Source organism: Crocodylus porosus, unplaced genomic scaffold, assembly GCF_001723895.1.
Source record: "Crocodylus porosus isolate Cpor-Errol unplaced genomic scaffold, CroPor_comp1, whole genome shotgun sequence".
Classification (NCBI taxonomy): Eukaryota; Metazoa; Chordata; order Crocodylia; family Crocodylidae; genus Crocodylus; species Crocodylus porosus.
Window position 1 is genome coordinate 76,027,204 of NW_017728947.1, and position 16,960 is coordinate 76,044,163.

General features: G+C 47.6%; 2 protein-coding genes across 8 annotated transcripts in view; one reads left to right on the forward strand and one right to left on the reverse strand.

Moving 5' to 3' along the window:
• The window catches only part of FLVCR2 (feline leukemia virus subgroup C cellular receptor family member 2), a 50,274-nt gene extending 38,506 nt beyond the window's left edge, over positions 1–11,768 (forward strand). The window contains exons 10-11 of one of the 5 annotated variants that reach the window (XR_002104029.1): positions 1,473–1,570; positions 10,256–11,768. Coding sequence is in view for 2 of the 5 variants with exons in the window: in XM_019551875.1 (XP_019407420.1) it covers positions 1,612–1,695 (84 nt within the window). In the remaining 3 variants the exon portion in view is untranslated. Of the gene's footprint in view, positions 1–1,472; positions 1,571–1,611; positions 1,697–10,255 lie in introns of those variants that run through there. The other 4 variants (XM_019551875.1, XR_002104028.1, XR_002104027.1 and 1 more) reach the window with 4 other exon arrangements.
• Positions 11,769–13,851: 2,083 nt separating this feature from the next.
• Positions 13,852–16,960, reverse strand: part of CUNH14orf1 (chromosome unknown C14orf1 homolog) — a 5,918-nt gene continuing 2,809 nt past the window's right edge. For 2 of the 3 annotated variants that reach the window (XR_002104031.1, XR_002104030.1), the window contains exons 4-5: positions 14,621–14,739; positions 14,412–14,487 (exon numbers count right to left, since the gene is read on the reverse strand). Coding sequence is in view for 1 of the 3 variants with exons in the window: in XM_019551877.1 (XP_019407422.1) it covers positions 14,408–14,487; positions 14,621–14,739 (199 nt within the window). In the remaining 2 variants the exon portion in view is untranslated. Of the gene's footprint in view, positions 14,488–14,620; positions 14,740–16,960 lie in introns of all 3 variants that reach the window. The other variant, XM_019551877.1, reaches the window with a different exon arrangement.

A 16,960-nucleotide genomic window follows, 5' to 3' on the forward strand; every position in this document is an offset into this window, starting at 1 on the left:
AACCCACACAGTCCTACAAATATAATTCCGGAGCAGGGGAAATAGAAAACGGCCACAATTTCTATCTGGCGGGGGATGAGCTACAGTGTACTCACCTGATAAGTCCCTGTTCACCCTGCATTACAGCAGGTAAACTTCCCTGTGGGCAGAATTCAGTAAGCTTCCTGGAGAGGCAATTGAATTCCAGAATCAAATCACCCGTGAGGGGAGCAGTATGAATCTGTGGCATGCTGAGTTCTCCAGCACATAAATGAGCACAGGACAGCCTGGATAATCGCTTCCTTTTGTGAATGCAGTGGTAGGATACAGCTCACTATTGTAGATCTGTAGCTGTCTGCATTAGTCCTACCCCAAAGCCTGAGCTTTTTCAATCTCCATTTGCTCACTGAAGGAGGGAATCCAGGATTAGTAGGGACAAGGCCCCAAGGGTGATGGACTTCCCAGCTCTAGGGCTAAAGATTTATCAGTCTTAGCCCAACTGTGATCTGTAAATCCAGGAGACAACTAGGCAGTGATGAAAGGAGCCTTGATAGGATCTTGAAATCAGGGAGGTCTTTGGACATAAAGACTAATAATAACATCCTTTGCTTTATCAGACCCAGTGACCCTCTTCAAATGAATTGGAGACCTGAGATGAGGCCAAATAAGCTACTGGAACTTTTTATGTAAATCCACAATAACATGGTGGGCTGTAGCTGGGAGGTGTTAGAAGGGCAGGGAAGGCACAACTGATTTTTCAACAGACGTAAAACCGCTGTCCTGAAACTGGTGCGGGAGACCCAAAAACTAGTATTGTTAAGGGTAGATCTTCATTAAAGGGCCTTAAAAAAAGGAGTCATTCAGATACTCAGATAACAACAAAGGCCCTTCAGGTGCCCTTTTCAGTAGAAATCTCACTACCCCACAGTTTCACCTCTGCCTAGCTCCTTTGCATGTCTGTTATAACAGACATTTCCCAAAGTAAGAAGGCAAGTGGAGCAGGCAGGTCAGTAACGACAAATAAGATAGCAAGCATCCTTTGTGAAATAAAGCTGTATGCACAGGCTCCTTAGCTATTAGTCCCTGAATTTCCTCTTGCTGTATGGTCTGGCCAACTGGTCACTACATAACATAAAAGGGAATGGATTGATTGTCACACGCTGAGTGGGGGAGATGAAGGATTCCAGTCCATTACCTCCCACTTAAGGGAAGGTACTAGTCTGTCTGACTTGCACTTGGGGGGTTAAAACAGAAGCCTCAGTGAGAAGCAGGGCAGGGTGAAATGTTGGCCTTGGCTCCCAGCCACTGCTCCTGAAGAAAGCTTTGAGCTGAGCTTTTCCTTTATAGAAGATGCTTCCATAGCTTCATCAGGAGCCCTGCTTGCTGTCCAGTCAGTTGGGCACTTCAGAGCTTCTCCTTCTTAGGAATGTATTATTTCTCTTTCTCCCTCTGGTCCTCATTTCTGGGATCATGACACGTGGCTGTTGTTTCAGAGACTCCAGGGCAGCAGTCAGATCACGGATTACGGACAGTAGCTTGTAGCCTTAACCCCATCACTTCCCATCCCTGCTCGCTAGCTCGCATACACAAGGTAGGAGAATCACACTAATCTGCTTGTCTAATCACTCACAGGGATGGCACTGGCACCAAACCAATGGCACTTGCAGGACTGACTCGAGGAATGGCAGCAGCAAGCAGAGAGAGTGGGGATCTTGAGGTATGGGTGGGCTGACTCCTGGCCTGTCTGGATCATGGGGTGGGGAGAAGGAGCAAACAGAAGAGGCTAAATTTGTGGGACCATGAGAAAAATGAGAGTTGATGCTGTTAGCTTATTTGGGCTGGAGTTAATGGGGGGGGTGAGGGTGGAAAGGAAAGGCAGCAGAAAGAGCATTCAACTGAGTAAATACATCAGGGAAGGGAAGAACAGATGGTTTTTAGAGATGGGGCTGTAACAGTTATTAAATCTAAATCCCAGCCTCCCTTAGTCGGAGCTGCTGTCTGGAATTGTGTGAGAGAGCTGCCCTGACAATGTAGAGAGTATGAAATCTTTTGGCAATAACTGAGCCATTGGGTTGGTGCCTTTTGGGTAGGAGGGTGAGTGTAAATTGTGCAGTGCTTTGCTGTTAAGTCTCTAAATCTAGACTGTGCTTGAGCTGACTCCTCAGCTGCTGCTTGGCATATTTAACGCTTTGTTGCTCCCTGCTTATTCAACCTCTCACTTTGCTCTGGCTGGCTGCCCTCCAAAGCTACCCACCCTGCTCTAGATGTTTCAAGGGTTACCCTCTAACATATGTATATTACTTAGTGGTGTGCAGCAAACAAGCCCAGTAGGCAAGGGCTGCTATTCAGGTCTGAGAATGGTGTGATGGCAACAGCAGTCTTAGGTTTGTCTGTTGCTATGCATCATAGTAGAGCACAAACAGAGCATGCTCCTGGCTGCATGAGGTGTGAGCAGAGGGCATGGAAAGACGGGCCTTTTGGACTGAGATCTTGTGGGGTATATCTACGCTGTGTGATCACAGCGTGGGTGGCCATATCTGAGCTGACTCTGACCTAGCCACCTTGGGTACTGATATCAATGAAGTTGTGGTGACATAGGTTTCAGCATGGTTTGTATGAGCTCACTTTGAAGCTTGGGACTTAGCTTGGGTGCTGGTAACTTTTCATCAAAGAAACTACCACGTATCTAGATCAAGCATGTCAACCATAAAGCCCATGGCCCAGATCCAGCTCATGGAGCCCCATCATGTGGCCCCTGGTGCTACTCCATGTCTTGAGTTGATCCACAAATGGTGCATGCTGGAGTAGCTCCACGTGCAACCCCTCCATGTGGCATCCATAAAGGGCCAGTCTGGGTACCCATGTTACCGCTTGTCAGATCCAATGTCCAGGATATATGCTGCATGTGGCGCCCACTTCAGGCAGTCTGCTGTGGGCTCCATGTGAAGCATGGGACTGGCTAGGGCTTGTGGTATGATTCTGGACTGGACAGAGCAAGTGCTGTGGGCCTTATCTGGCTTGTGGGGCTGGCCCTGTGCCATTCATTTGGCCCGTGGACTGGTTCCATGCCACTCATACAGCCTGCAGGGCTGAGCTGATGTTTTTGATCTAGATTAATGTTTGCATGGATCTGCCTACCAGTACTGTAGTTGCACCTCATAACTGAAATGGAGACAGCCTGAGATTCAGGCTAACTGTTGCCTATTCTATGACCTGTCTGATTTTTAAAAAACAAAACAAAAAAAGTGGGGGGATGGGGGGTGAGAGTGGTAAAGGCAGTACATGGGCAAGTCTCAGACATAGTTACGTAGTACAGTGGTGCTAGCAGTGCAGTGTCCTCCCACCTTAGGCCTCATTTCTAGCGTATAGTGGAAATTAGATCAGCAGATGGGGAAGGGATTGAATGGCACTTGGGGAAAATTTGGGACTGATTTGTGGCTTGCTTGCCCAAAAGCTTGGCCCCCACTTCTCCTAGAATGTCACGTGCCCGGTCCTCCTTGCTTGCAGTGTGATTCGGTTTGAGAAACCCTTCCAGGGAGTGGGTGAGAGGCTGGTGCACCAGTTTCCTTTGGAGCTATTTCCATGTGCTGAACCCAGTTGTATTTGCATCACACAGAAGTGGTGAACTGGTGCATTTGGAGAGTTGCAAAAGGTTCTGGGGCTGAGATTTTAAATGGAATTGGGATTAGAGGGCCTGCAGCCTGGTGCCTGCTGTCCAGAAGCACAGCCTGGAAGAGGGTGTGGGGTTAGATTTGTGATGTTCTTTAGAACTTGGATACTTTCCATGGGGCCACAAGGTAACAGCAGTTAAGTGGCTAAATAAAGTGCAGAACATCTTGTTGGTACCACATACTGTAATCATGTGTTTGGACCCAAGCAGTCAGGAAGTGCCTACATGAAACTGTGGTTCTGCTGTGGACAGAGTGCAATGTGGGCTGCGAGGGGAGGTTTGTGTTAGTGCCTCAGAGAGGCCATTGGAAATGGGCTCCTTCTGGAAACAGAAGGGTGTACTATTTTAAACTGCCAGCTGAGCAAAGGGCCCTTGGGCTCAGAGCTATACTGTGCCCCTTCCATCTTGCGCATCACTTACTAGTCAAGGAAGCTTCCATGGGCTTCTGTGCTGCCCTCAGCAACCTAGGGCAAATCTGTGTTGCCTGTGGGTGATGGGTAACAAATTGGTACTGGATCATATTCTCTGGAAGGGGCCCTCATTTTGGGATGTGCTTCCCCCCAGTCCAGGGTATAGGCCTAGCCAAGCAGATTTGTTTTCCCTGTATGGGAAGGAGAGGGAGTCATCTGGTGGGAAGTACCCTTCAGATAAATGGTAGTAGTAGAAATAACTTTTGCAATTAACATTGTGAAGTTTCAGTGGGAGTTAAACTGTTTTTATGGCTGTGTTAGACACCTTACCTTCTTGTCTAACTCTCCAGTCCAATCAGTTCTCTCAGTGCTGTCACTCATTGCATCAAGTAGGATCTGAAATGTCCTGTGGGTTAACTTTTTATAATATACTCTTCTAGGGACATCTAGACCAAATTCCCTCTTCTCTTTTAAATGTAGTTTGAAAGCAAACAGAATCCAAAACTATCACAAGGTCATGCCTGCTAATTCCATAGAAATTTAAACTACGTCCACATACCGCATTATACAGTGAGTGCCGGTAGCACAGACCATGTAACTGAGCTTAACATCCTGCATCCATTCTTCTTTCCTTTGTAGTTTGTTTGCTATCTTATGCCTGCTTTCTGACATGATCAATGTCCGTATAGGTGGCATGTTTTATGCTCAGTCTCAGCTCAGCAATAATTTTTCCAGAAAACTTCTGAAACATTTGTTCAGAAAGTTTTGTATGTTGTAGTTAAATGAACAACAAAAACTCATTTCAGAGTGTGTGCATGATTCTAAGATGACAGAGCTGATTTTGTTCCACCTTGGCTTTTCTAGTAGAGATCGTTAAAATCCCAAGTATAAGCCAAATTTAAAGAATGTGAAGTACATTCATTGAAAAGTATTCTATATTTGGTTTGATTTAAAAACAAACTCCATCTTGATTTATATTATATAGCTCCTTAGGATATCAAGAGACTGTATTTAAAGCAGTGTACAGGGGTGGAGTTGAGAGTGTGTGTGTGTGTGTGTGTGTTTTTTTAACCTTGATTCTGCTTTCTCTTGTAATACTAGATTTGTGCAGGAAACATTATATTATACTTGGAAATACTATGAATGCAATGCATGTGAATCAGCAGTGCTGTGAGGAATCCTAATGTCAGTATTCCCTGAATTGGGGCATTGAAAGCAGTTACTTTCAGCCATGGTACTGTGGCATCCCAGGGTACCATGAGATCCTTTTGAGGGAGCCATACAGTATTACTACTGAAAACACCTATGCATTATTCACAAGATAAACCTAGAGGTTTCAAGTAAGAATCCAGTGTCAAAAGCATTCTGACCTGTCATGGTCTTTCTGAGTTCTTTGCAACAGAAGAACGACTTTATCATTTGTTTATGTAACAAGTGAAAGCTAAGAGCTGGCATTTTCCATGGAGGGCCTTGAATCTAACAAGGGGTGCCTTGAGTCTTAAAACAGTTGAGAATCACTAGTTTAAAGAATACAAACACAGCCACGTTTGAGGGTTTGGTTAAAGAATGGTTCTCTCTGGCAGAGAAGATGTACCATTATCGTGCCTTCAGATCCTGTGTTGGGTGCCATGTCTCAGGAACAATAGTGCTGGTCTTATTCACTCTGCCAGACAAAATCTTGCTTTAGTGGCTTGTTAGTGACAATGCTTGTGTTGTCATGTGGATGGGTCAGGTGTGCAAGTGTTTTGCCTTGCAAGTATCTCTGATGTGGTGCTAGCCAAAAGTCTCTTGCCTCTTTTGCTCCAATGAGCTGCTTGTCTCCAGGTTTAGTGGAGAGCACTGATTCCAGTTTCTCTGACTGCATGTCACAGCTTCAGTTGCCTCTGGCAAAAATCTGTAGCTAGCAAAACTCCTGGAATTGTTAGATGGGGTGTAGATCACATCTGAGGGAGGAACGTGTCCAGCCTGCTATCTCTTTGGAGATATCAAGATACTTTGCTCTGAACTCTACAGTTATGTGGCAGGCAACCATCCTTTCCTACCTCAGGCAGTCAGCTTTCTTGCCCCGTTCCCAATGCCTGTCTTTATGTATCACCCCTACTGCCTGCTCCTGGTGTGCAATGCCTTTGTTTCCCAAAGTTGCTTCACTGTGTGAACTTGCAGGTTTATTAACCTTTGTTCCTGTAGCTGAAATGGAGGTTAAAGGTAGGTGGGGCATGAAGCTATGATGCATGGGGAAACTTTACTGGCAACTGAAGATCTAACTTAAAATCACCAAAAGCCTCCTGGGTCTTGTTCCAGCCAGGCTTCCAGGCCCAGCCTCTCATGTCCTTTCAGTTTATCTAGGTCTGCTCTCCCTTCATGCTCTCTCTCCATGGCTGGTGAAAGGGTTACCCCCTCTGTAGCTGCTGACATCTGAACAGCCTGTTAGGAGGTTCCCTGACCTTTTTCTTCCCCAGGGATACTTCTGTTTAACTTTTGTAAGATCTTTTGGGATGCAGGAAGTAGTTTGTTAAACTTGTTAAGGACATCCAAGGAAGGGACCATGCCAATCTGTTCTAATCTATCCTAAATATGGTGACTGGTCTGACCCTGGGTGAAGGAGCAAAGACCCCCTTAGGCAGGAACCTCTGGGTGTTTTGAATTTCTAGCAGGAGCATCAGCATACCTGAGTCAAAATCCCTATTCTTGGCTGTGGCTAACACCCAGTGCTTCTGAGGAAGGTGGAAAAAAAATCAACCCAGACCCCAGTAGCAAGCAGAAATAGAAAAATCCTTCTTGGCTCACATGGTGACCAGTAAAGCCCAGAAGCATGCACTGCACTTTGCACTGCAGCCTGGAGGCCACAAACACAACTTCATGTATCGCACACTGTGACTGGAGAGTCAGAACTCCCTATTCTGGCATCCTGTCCCTCCATCAATTTTTCTCAGCTCCTTTTAAATCTTCTTGCCTAAACTTGTTATGAAGCTCTACTTCATTCTACTGCTGCTGAGCATAGTCCCCTCCAATTTCCACCTGCTCTGGGCTGAAGAGCTCTTCTCCTGGTTCCTGAGCTGCGGAAAGGGAAAGGAAGCTTAGAATGATACCACTTCATTCACCTTGCTTATATCACTTGTGCCCTGTAGCTGCTTCTTACACTTTGCCTGGGGATCTCCTGGGCTTATCCACTGTTACTCCTCCCAGCACACTCCAGGCATTGCTACTCTTAATCTATACTGGACCAATGCTTGTCCAGCCTTTTCTTGAAAACCTTCAATGAAGGAGATTCCATACTTCCTTAGGCAGTTTATTCCACTGCCTCTGTTCTAACACTAAGAACATTTTTTTTTTTTTCCTGATATCTAGTTCAAACAAACTAACTCTGATTTGTTTGGCATGGTGAACTCTAGGGCCTAGCTTAAATGGCACAGAGAGGAGTCCTTTGAAAGAAATCTGAGGGATCTCTTGGTGGACTTGCTGGCAAAGCTGTGATTAAAGGACTCGCAGGGTAGTTCATCTCTAATTCCTTCTGTTGATGATGGAAAAGAGCTGCACTCTACTTCTGCCTCTAGCAAACTAGCTTACTGAATATTCCTAAGAGGAGAACATGCAGTGAGAGAAAGGTCCAAGCCCTCTCTTGAGGGCTGCAGTGAGCAGATGCCTGCCCCTCTTCTCTGGAGCCCTGCCCTCTCCTGGTAGCTAGCAAAGGGCTGCCCAGAAAAACTCCCTGTGGAAAGGCCAGGGGGGGACTCTGTGGACTGTTGTTCTCTCTGGTGCTTTGGGGATATTTGAGGTCTGCAGTGTATTTAGGAAAGATGCAGCACTGTTGTCTCTATGCAGCATGTTACCCTGCAAGCCAGGTCTAGTTTAGGATGGTGACATCTGCACCTGGATTTCTGTGATCATGGGACATAGGAACAGTCCTTTTTGCAGCTGATGAGCTGCAGGAAGTGGAACCTAACTGTACTAGGGAGTTTGCACAGGCCTGAGTACCAGTCAGTTAAACAGTGCCCATTCTCTGGTTCTAATATGCTCAGAGCTCGGGCCTGAGGGAGCTTCTACACCAGTTACTAAGATTGTTTGAGTTCACAGGATAGTGAGTATTGGGTCTTATTGTAACAGAAGGGCTGGCACTATAAATGCAGGCAGCAAAGAGCTTCACTGTAGGAGAGGGTACCTGCTCTTCTATTTCAGCTACCTTGGAATGTGGGGTTTGAAAGACTGCCATGAACCAACAAGAAGCCCAGGGATGAGTTATTGATTCTCTAAATGGCATCAGTACAACCCAACCTGAAAATGCCCTGGTTAATTCTGTCCCATCTAATCCTGGGACCAGTGTAGGATCTTCCTCCAGGCTGCATGCAGTTGTCTTGGGTCTCCATGCTTTTCTCTAGGGAAATGATTTCACAGCCTCTTCCCTCTCATAGGCAGGAAAGTTGTGTTTTTTTTTTTTTTTTTTTTATCTGCCTAAACTTTTTTCCTCTCTAAATCCTACAGAGTGTATAGATCAGGGACAGGCAAAATATGGTCCACAGGCTGGATTTGGCACACCAGGCACTTTCATCCAGTCTGCAATGCCCATCAAGTAATTGTACCCTGCCCAACCCTTCCTTCCACAAAGGTGGGAGTGAGGCACCCACATATACCACCCCCCAACATTCCCTATTGAGCCTTACTCCCACCCTCGTAAGTGAAAGGGCCTGGCCAGCAGGCAGCTTCCAGGTGGGGCTGCTGCTGCCACTGCTGCAGCTGCCCCTGAGGACCTGCACTTGGCTTCCCTGGCATCCTACTTTCTTCAGATACCAGATAGGGAAGGGGCAGGGGCAGGGACAGGAGTGGAGGGGGGAGCTGCAGCTGCAGCTTGGTGGGATCATGGAGTATGGGGTTGGGGTTGGCATCAGCATAGAGCCCTCACCCAGGGTGGTGGTGGCAGCATGGCGCTTGGGTGAGTAAGCTGTGGGTGTGAGGGAGGGTGGATGGGGTGTGGGCCCCCCCAACACTCCCTCCATTGCATGCAACCCTGGCAGGTAGTGGCGGTGGCGGCGGCAGCAGCAGCAGCAGGAGGTGGGGTGCTCGGGACGCTTATGTCCAGTGGTGCGCGGTTCCAGCCAGTGGTGCACATTGTGATGAGCAGCGGAGCCCCACCAGTGCTCCCTGCCATGCACGTGCAGCCCCTGCACTTGCACACCACTGGAAGGAAGCCCCAGATGCTGGAGCTGGCTGTTTTTGCTGCTCCCTGCTGTGCAGGTCCTAGGACTCCTCAGGAAAGCCAGGGCAGGGCTCTTCCCCTCCATTTCCAGTGGAGTCCTGAGACCTGCATGGCAGGGAGCAGCAAAGGCAGCTGGTTCCAGCACATGGGACTTCCTTCTAGTGACACACGAGTGCACGGTGCAGTTGTGCAGCAGGGAGTGCTGGTAATTAGAGGTGGCCTGGTGAGGGCTGTGCTCCTCGCCACGAATGTGCAGTGGTGGCTGGAGCTGTGCCCCATGGGACATGAGTGCCCTGTATTCCTCCCTGCTGCTGCTGCTGCACCAAGGAGGGAGCACCCCACACAACCACACCCTGCTCCTACAACCCCCCACATTATATACCCCCAACATACCCTATGCCCCCCCCCTCACACAGCCAACACCCCCACCACAGCCCAGCACACACACACATACTATACTATAGATCCTACATGAGTAAGAAGATTGCCAGCAGATCGAGGGAAGTGATTATTCCCCTCTATTTGGCACTGGTGAGGCCACATCTGGAGCACTGTGTCCAGTTTTGGGCTCCCCACTATAGAAAGGATGTAGACAAATTGGAATCCAATGAAAATAGTTAGAGGCCTGAGGCTCATGACTTCCGAGGAGAGGCTGAGGGAACTGGGGTTATTTAATCTGGAGAAGAGAAGACTGCAGGGGGGATTCAATAACAGCCTTCAAGTACCTGAAGGGCGGTTACAAAGAGGATGGAGCTAAACTGTTCTCAGTGGTGCCCTGCTGGTTGAATAAAAGTTCAGCCTGAGCAGGGGTGTTGTTGGGGCGGGGGAACCAAGTGCAGTCCAGAGCTGAGCTCTCTGAGGATGGTGGTAGTTATTCATCTTTGGGCCCTTTCCTTAGGGTGGGGCTGTGCTCTGAATTGCTGCCCTTTGGGCCCTGTGGGCTCTCTCAAAGCTCAGCCCTGGCCACCTGGTGCTCTGACCACGTTCTTTTTCTCTGACTTGCAGGAAGAAGTGCCTGAGGGCTCCACTGCTCCAATGATCCTTGAGGAATCGAGGCTGTAAGAGGGAGGGGTGGCAGAGCTGGGGGGATGCTTCCTGCCATCTCTCCCTAGCCCTATCTTTGCCACCAGTACTATCCTTCTGTTATGCACGTAGCATGGCAGTGGGACTCTAGAAAGCTGCTCACAGAGCATTGAAAAGAAGGTCAGTGTCCTCAGTCTGAGTCTGTTTTCACCCCTGCATCCTGTGTTGGAGAACTTGTTGCTCAGCAGGGATGCTGAGCAAATGTATTGGCTTCAGGTTGATGGGAGACCTGTAGCACCAGTGCCTCTAAACCCCAAGTCCAGCAAAGCACTGAGCAAATACAGCCCAGGGTGTGTGCTTCTGCTGTTGTCTCCTTCCAAAGAAGCCAAAACAAGAATCCGCTTTGTGGAGGTCACAGGACAACACTGTGAGCATCCCCCAACACCAGGCATGACCCTTGCTTCAGAAGTGATGGGTCTGCCCTAGTTCAGCACTGCAGCACCTGTCACCCATGACTCGGATGGCTCAGCCTCTCATGTGCCCCCAGCCCTTGCAAACCAGCATGACTTCCATCAGCAGCTCTTGGCTTTGGACAGGGGCCTCCCATCTCAGACTTCTGTTTTATGGACTAATGTGATTATTATATTTTAATCAAGTTACTCTGATGTTTCTAGTGACAGTTTTAAAGAATTTAGGAAGCACCAGCATAAGTGCCCAAGGCCAGTGCAACTGCCTCTCCTCCCTGCAGGGCCAGGTCTGGCCTCTTCAAAGTGCAATGTGGACTAGCTGAACTCATACCTGGCACCAGCCTCAAGGACCATTGTAGCAATAATCCTGACTGGAGACTGTGAACTGCTTGGGTCCCAGGCCATGTCCTTACTGGTTAAAGCACCTTGTACAATGTTGATTATGTGTTTTGTGGCTTTCTAAGGAGACAGACAGCTGTGACTATACCCCTTTACCCAAGTCATTAGTATTAACATTTTTAACAGTTTTTCACAGTGAAGGGGGCCCAGGTGGCTCTGCCAGGGATTCCCTGGATTTTATTCATAACTAGAAACTACATAATATATCTTTTGAACACTTCACCTCTCATTCGTCATCAGTCCCCCCTCCCCCACACTCCTACTTTCTATCATCTAGTCAAGAACATCGGCCCTACTTCCCTTCCCACTTCCAGTCATGCAGCCTCTCCCCTCTCCTGAACCATCACTGGCTTTCTCTCCCTCCCTCTTCCAACATTATGTGAGTGTTGTCAAGTGCAGCAAATGCTCAGTTGACAAAGATAAAGAAAGTGGCATTGGAGATTTTCAGGTGTTCTTAATGAAATCAGGTTTAGGAAAGTTTTCAAAACTTAAATCGTGTAAACTGATAAACACAGCTTGTTTCCCTATCAAAGTGCTGCTTTTGATGTAATCAAAAGTTTTTGTGCAATTGCATCTATTTTGATACTTTATTTTAGAAAAAAGTTATAAAAACTCTTTTGTTTCAAAACTCCTTGTGGTGAAATGACTTTGCTTCTGTTTCAATGTTAAAAGTTTTATATAAAATAATTTCAGATTTTATAAAAATGAAATGGTTTTGGCTCAAACAATGGTTTTTAAAATTTAGAGTGGTAAGAAAACACTTTCACATTCTTGTCTTTTCCCCTTCTTGATTCAGGATAAAAGAGAAGATTCTTGAATTTGTTTGCAGGACAGAAAAATCCATTTTATGTGCAGAACTGCCAACCAGTCTTATCCTCTGCCTTTGCTCTGTGTTAATTTCACCTCACTGTTCTGTTGTTCTCTACTCACAACCTGACATGCAGTTCATACCTGATTACCTAGGCTAAGTACAGATAGCCACAACGCTGATGACTGAATTGATTCACTCTTTGCAGGTTATTCTATAAGCTGCATAGGTTGAACTGATACAGCAAGTGAACAGATATTCACTTTTGATCCTGGAAATGCAGCTATATGCCTGCAGTGGTCCAAGCCAGGGGGCACTAGAGCATGGCTCCCTGCTTGGCTGGAACAGACAGATTGGGCCAAGTATAGCCCGCCCAACTTGTGAATGGGGTGGTTTGTGAGAGAGATGAAAAGCATCTTGGAACGCTGGGGAACTGTGAGTTAACTTGAATTTGGAGGGGATCTGGGGCAGAAGTTCAATAACCCAATTTAACCTAAACTGTGCAGCATCATACTCCATCCGTCCAGGCTTATCTTAAACCAGTTTTGGGCCATTTGGAAGCAGTTTATGTGCACTGAACTTCTGTTGAGTTACAGATTTGAACTAGCTTCCGATCACTTACACTGTTTTATGTAACTTCTGTCCCTAGCCCTACAGCTTTTTGCCCTTTGATTGTTTCTGTGTATTGCTCAGATGCTTGGGATATTCCTTTTCTACTGGTAGCTTCAGGCCCCTTGGTTCTTGGTTCCTGCTTACTTCAGCAGCCATGGCCACTGATGAGCTGTGTAGGTTGGCTCTTCTCTTCCATCTGCTTTTGTAGGTTTTCAGGCTTCTCTGCATTAAAGTACTTGGACACTGTGAAGCAGTATGAGTTCCTGGGGCCAAGTGAAGGAACTGATCATGTGGTGATAGCTCTCTTCCTTCTCAATTACTTCTTACCATTTGAGGGCTTTGCCTGTTAGACCTGCACTTTATCCAAAGCAAAAAGGGTGCCCTGGACCAACATACCTCAAAGGGCGAAAAGGGGATTTTGTTAACTCCAGACTTTTCCAGCAATACTGATTTTTACAATGATCTGGCTAGTTACTAGGGCATTTCTCAGGCCCACATGATCTCAAAAGACCTTGGAAAAGTGTTGACTGGATTTTTTGCATTTTTAAATAAAATTTGTATTTAACAGCTGTATCCTTATGGACGTCTTGATTGTCTGTATGTAGTCCAGTCTCACTAGGGCTGCCTCTAGGAAAGCTGTGGATGTGGAAAACCCTATGGAGGCATGGACATGATGAGGAAAGGGATCAGGTCCATGCTCCTCCATGAACATTATACAGTTGATCCCGAGACCCCATGCAATTCCTTCTCACCTGGACTGCTATGGTAGTTCCACAGAGCTGACCTCTGGCCTGGATCAGAGACAACTGATAATTTGTAACTGCCTGTTCTCCTCCATATCTGCTGTAATCTCCACTCCTCCTATATGGAATTGGTCCATGATGGAGCTGACAACCCCCACCAACTTCTTGCCTAAGCTGAGGCACAGGCCATATTCTGTCTACTTTTGGAAGCAACACATTATGCACAAACCTGCTGTCTGGAGCTGGGCATTTTGCTCATGTGGGAGACAGGACAGGAAGTTGTAGCTAGTTCAGTGTCACTAGCCAGCAAAGAAAATGGGAGGTTGAATGGGGGAAAAAGTAGCAAAGTTTTCCTGGACACTTCTTTTCTGCTTGCATGTCATCAGGAGTATAGAGGAAGGGAAGAGTCAGGGCCTTCCTCCTGACAGGTCAAGAGGGCCAACGTACCCTCCCAGGATGAGGGTAGTTGAAAATAGCTGCTCTTTGTCCCCAAGTCAGATCTGATTCTTCCAGTCTGTGTAGCAAAAGGAAAGACTCTGCGCCATCCTGCACAGTTCTCTGTGGTTTATTACAAATGGTTTCTGTGAACACAGACACATGCAAACTACACAGCAGTGCCAGGGGGCTGGACTCAGCATCTCCCCTGCAGGGATCCCCAGTGGATCACGGGTATTTCAACTCCTTCCTCCCTTCTGGGGAAGAACTGGGCTAAACTATGCTGGGCACAGTTGACAATAAATCCCCTCACTATCCCTAAGAGCCTCACCCTGCATGGGGATAGGTGCTGGCAGATATCAGAGCAGCTGTGCAGGGACAGGCTCTTGACACTGGTCACAGTTAAAATGTTGCCTGCGCAGATAAGACCAGTTGATAATGAAGAAGAATTTGATGAGATGTCCAGAAAGTGTCTAGGATGCCTCAGAGACTGTCCTGCCTTGAGTATGGGGTTGAACTAGGTAAATTCTTATTCCTTCCAGTCCTGTACCTCTATGATTTTTATGTACAGGGCTGGAGGAGAGGCAGTTTGGGCATAAGACAGCAGGTGTTTGGCAGTGAAGGTCTAGAGGCAGCAGGCAGGTGATTTTGACATGTGGGTCCTTTGGGTTCAGTTCCTCTTCTTGTTTCGTGATACTGCTTCCACCTCCAGGTACTGTAGCCCAATCAACATACCCAAGATAGAGAAACCTGAGAGAGGGATAGAAGGTGAGCAGGTGCAGGGAACGCTGTTCTTAGGACAAGAGCTTTACCCCTTCCCGCCTCATCATCTGAACTGTCCCAGCTCTGAGGAGGCTTGAGGAAGAGCTCTGGTTATACTTACTTGCTACCATCAGGGGAGCCATCACGCCGATTGTCAGGGCTGCTGTGCGGTAAATGAACACTTCAGCAAGGAAGTGGGCCAGAACTACAAAGAAGCTGAAAAGGGTGATGTGATAGAGGCTGCCAGGGAACAGAGAGAGAGAATGGTTACTGTGAAGCCCAGAGGACTGGTACAGGTGTTGCAGACAGGGGCAGAAAGAGATGGGAGAACTAAAACAGTCAGCTGGTCTTTCTTCACACAGTGCCACAATCCCCAAAGGATGTGGGAACCACATACCACTCCTTTCCCAGCCCCCTTGTGCTTGAGGCTTTTCCCTCTCAAAATATTCCCTGAACTCTTAACACATGCCCAAACTGTTACAGCTGTTTGCACTATGACTGTTCTGCTGTTGACCGCATATTGCCCTCACCCCTGCTAATTACTACAATCCACCATGCTCATCCTAAACAGGCCAGAAAAGTAAGATACTGGAAATGTCTTTGATAACAAGGGGTTAAAGGCTTACTCTGGTTTATGTTAGGCCTAAACCATAACCAGCTCCAGCTGAGAGGTTCTGGGATAAGCCAATATGGGGGCAGGGTCAATTGTAATCCTTTCCTAGTTCAGATCCTCCTTAAAATACAGTTCTACCTGTCAAAGTAACTGGGTACAAATGGCCTCTTCTCACTCTGCACCACCATTCCTCTTTGGGTAGCAGGGTCAGAGCTGCCAGCACCTGTGATTGAACTAAGTCCCTACAGCTTTTTCTTCCTGGTATCCCTTAGGAACCAGCCCAGCCAAGGGAGATGAGTCACAATACAGGGTCATAATAAGAGTTCTGTTCATGTTCCAGTCTGTTGCACTAAACAGTCACAAGGCAATGATGCTGCACAGGTAACACAGAGGACAGCATTTGTCCTGAGGCCCCTTGCTTCTGTGCAAGAAGGAAAGAATCCAGCTAGATTCTCAGAGTGGAGGGAGGGGAGAGAAGGCATTTTTACTTGTAAATGTGATCCCACTGTGACACACTTGTGGGTAGGGTAGGGACCTACATAACTTGCAGTATCTGCCATTGCTAGAAAATAGTCCAGCTACAATTTCCTGTGAAATCAACTAAAAAAAATACAAAACCCAAACCAGCATATTATTCATATAATACTTTTAGAATCTCCAAATCCCTACTGAGATACTTTGGCTGCAGGAATTGCCACATTATCTCTCTCATGTGCTTGAGACTTACTGACTATGCTGATGGCAAAGTGTCTCTGAGGGGTGGGGCCATAAAGAGATGCCCCAGGAAAAATCGGCCCTCTGTGTCACAAGCAAGCCATGAAAATAGCTTCATCTTGCCATAAGTTAAGTAGGTCTCTACCTATGGGGCTCTACATGGTACCTTACAATTGCTTTTCAGAGAAGAATGGCACTTGATAAGGAAACTAGAAGTGTGTCTGGGAGTGCCAAGTTCTCTTTCCCTATCTCATGCTCTAAAGGAGCCAGTAAGACTGTGCTCTGTAGATGGATGGTGCAGCTCAGGCACAGTGCTTTATTGGAATACAAAGAGGCAAGGTGTGCCAGGACACTTGGCTCAAGTGTTGTAAAGGGAGACAGATCTCAGGGGCCAACCCAACTCTACAGTACAGGAGATGCTCAGAGGGCAGTGGGAAATGTGAAAGGTCCCAGCAACAAGCTGTTCACTGCCTTCATGGGAATGACCGTCACCTGCACCCCTTCCTATTCACAGAGGGCAGGTTTCAGTGAAGCAAAAATAGTCTCGAGAGCACCATCAGGCAGCAGAGCAGGAACTTGGAAGTAGAAGTGTACCGATATACTGGTTTGATACTGGATCAGCACCAACGTAAAGAAAACTGACTACATTGGAAGTTGGCTTGATGCGACTGCTAACTTGGCTGGTAAATGCCCATGCTTGCACACAGCTGCAGTGCAGCACGCAGGCAGTGAGGAGCACAGGCCGGCAGACTGGAGAGCTGTATGCAGCTGGTAAGTCTTGTGGTAGAAAGGGAGGGGTGGAGGGGAAGATCTGGGAGCACATTAAGGGAGACTTGTGCCTCTGGGTCTGTGTGGAGCGGGGTGGGCTGCAGCTGTGGGCTGGGGCCAGGCTGAGTTCTTCCTGGCACGTGGGGGTGGCTAGGCTGCACTGCGCTCAGGGCAGGTAGTGGTGGCTCTGGGAAGGGGGCTATAGGGGGGACTGCAGCCACCCCAAATTTCATCATGATTTCCCCATAGCCACACTCCCAGCATCACTGCCACTTGCCTGGAGCACAGTACCCACCCCCATGTGCTGGGAAGAGCCCAGCACAGCCCCTGGCCCCAGCTGCAGCCCACCCCACCCCACGCCCCTCA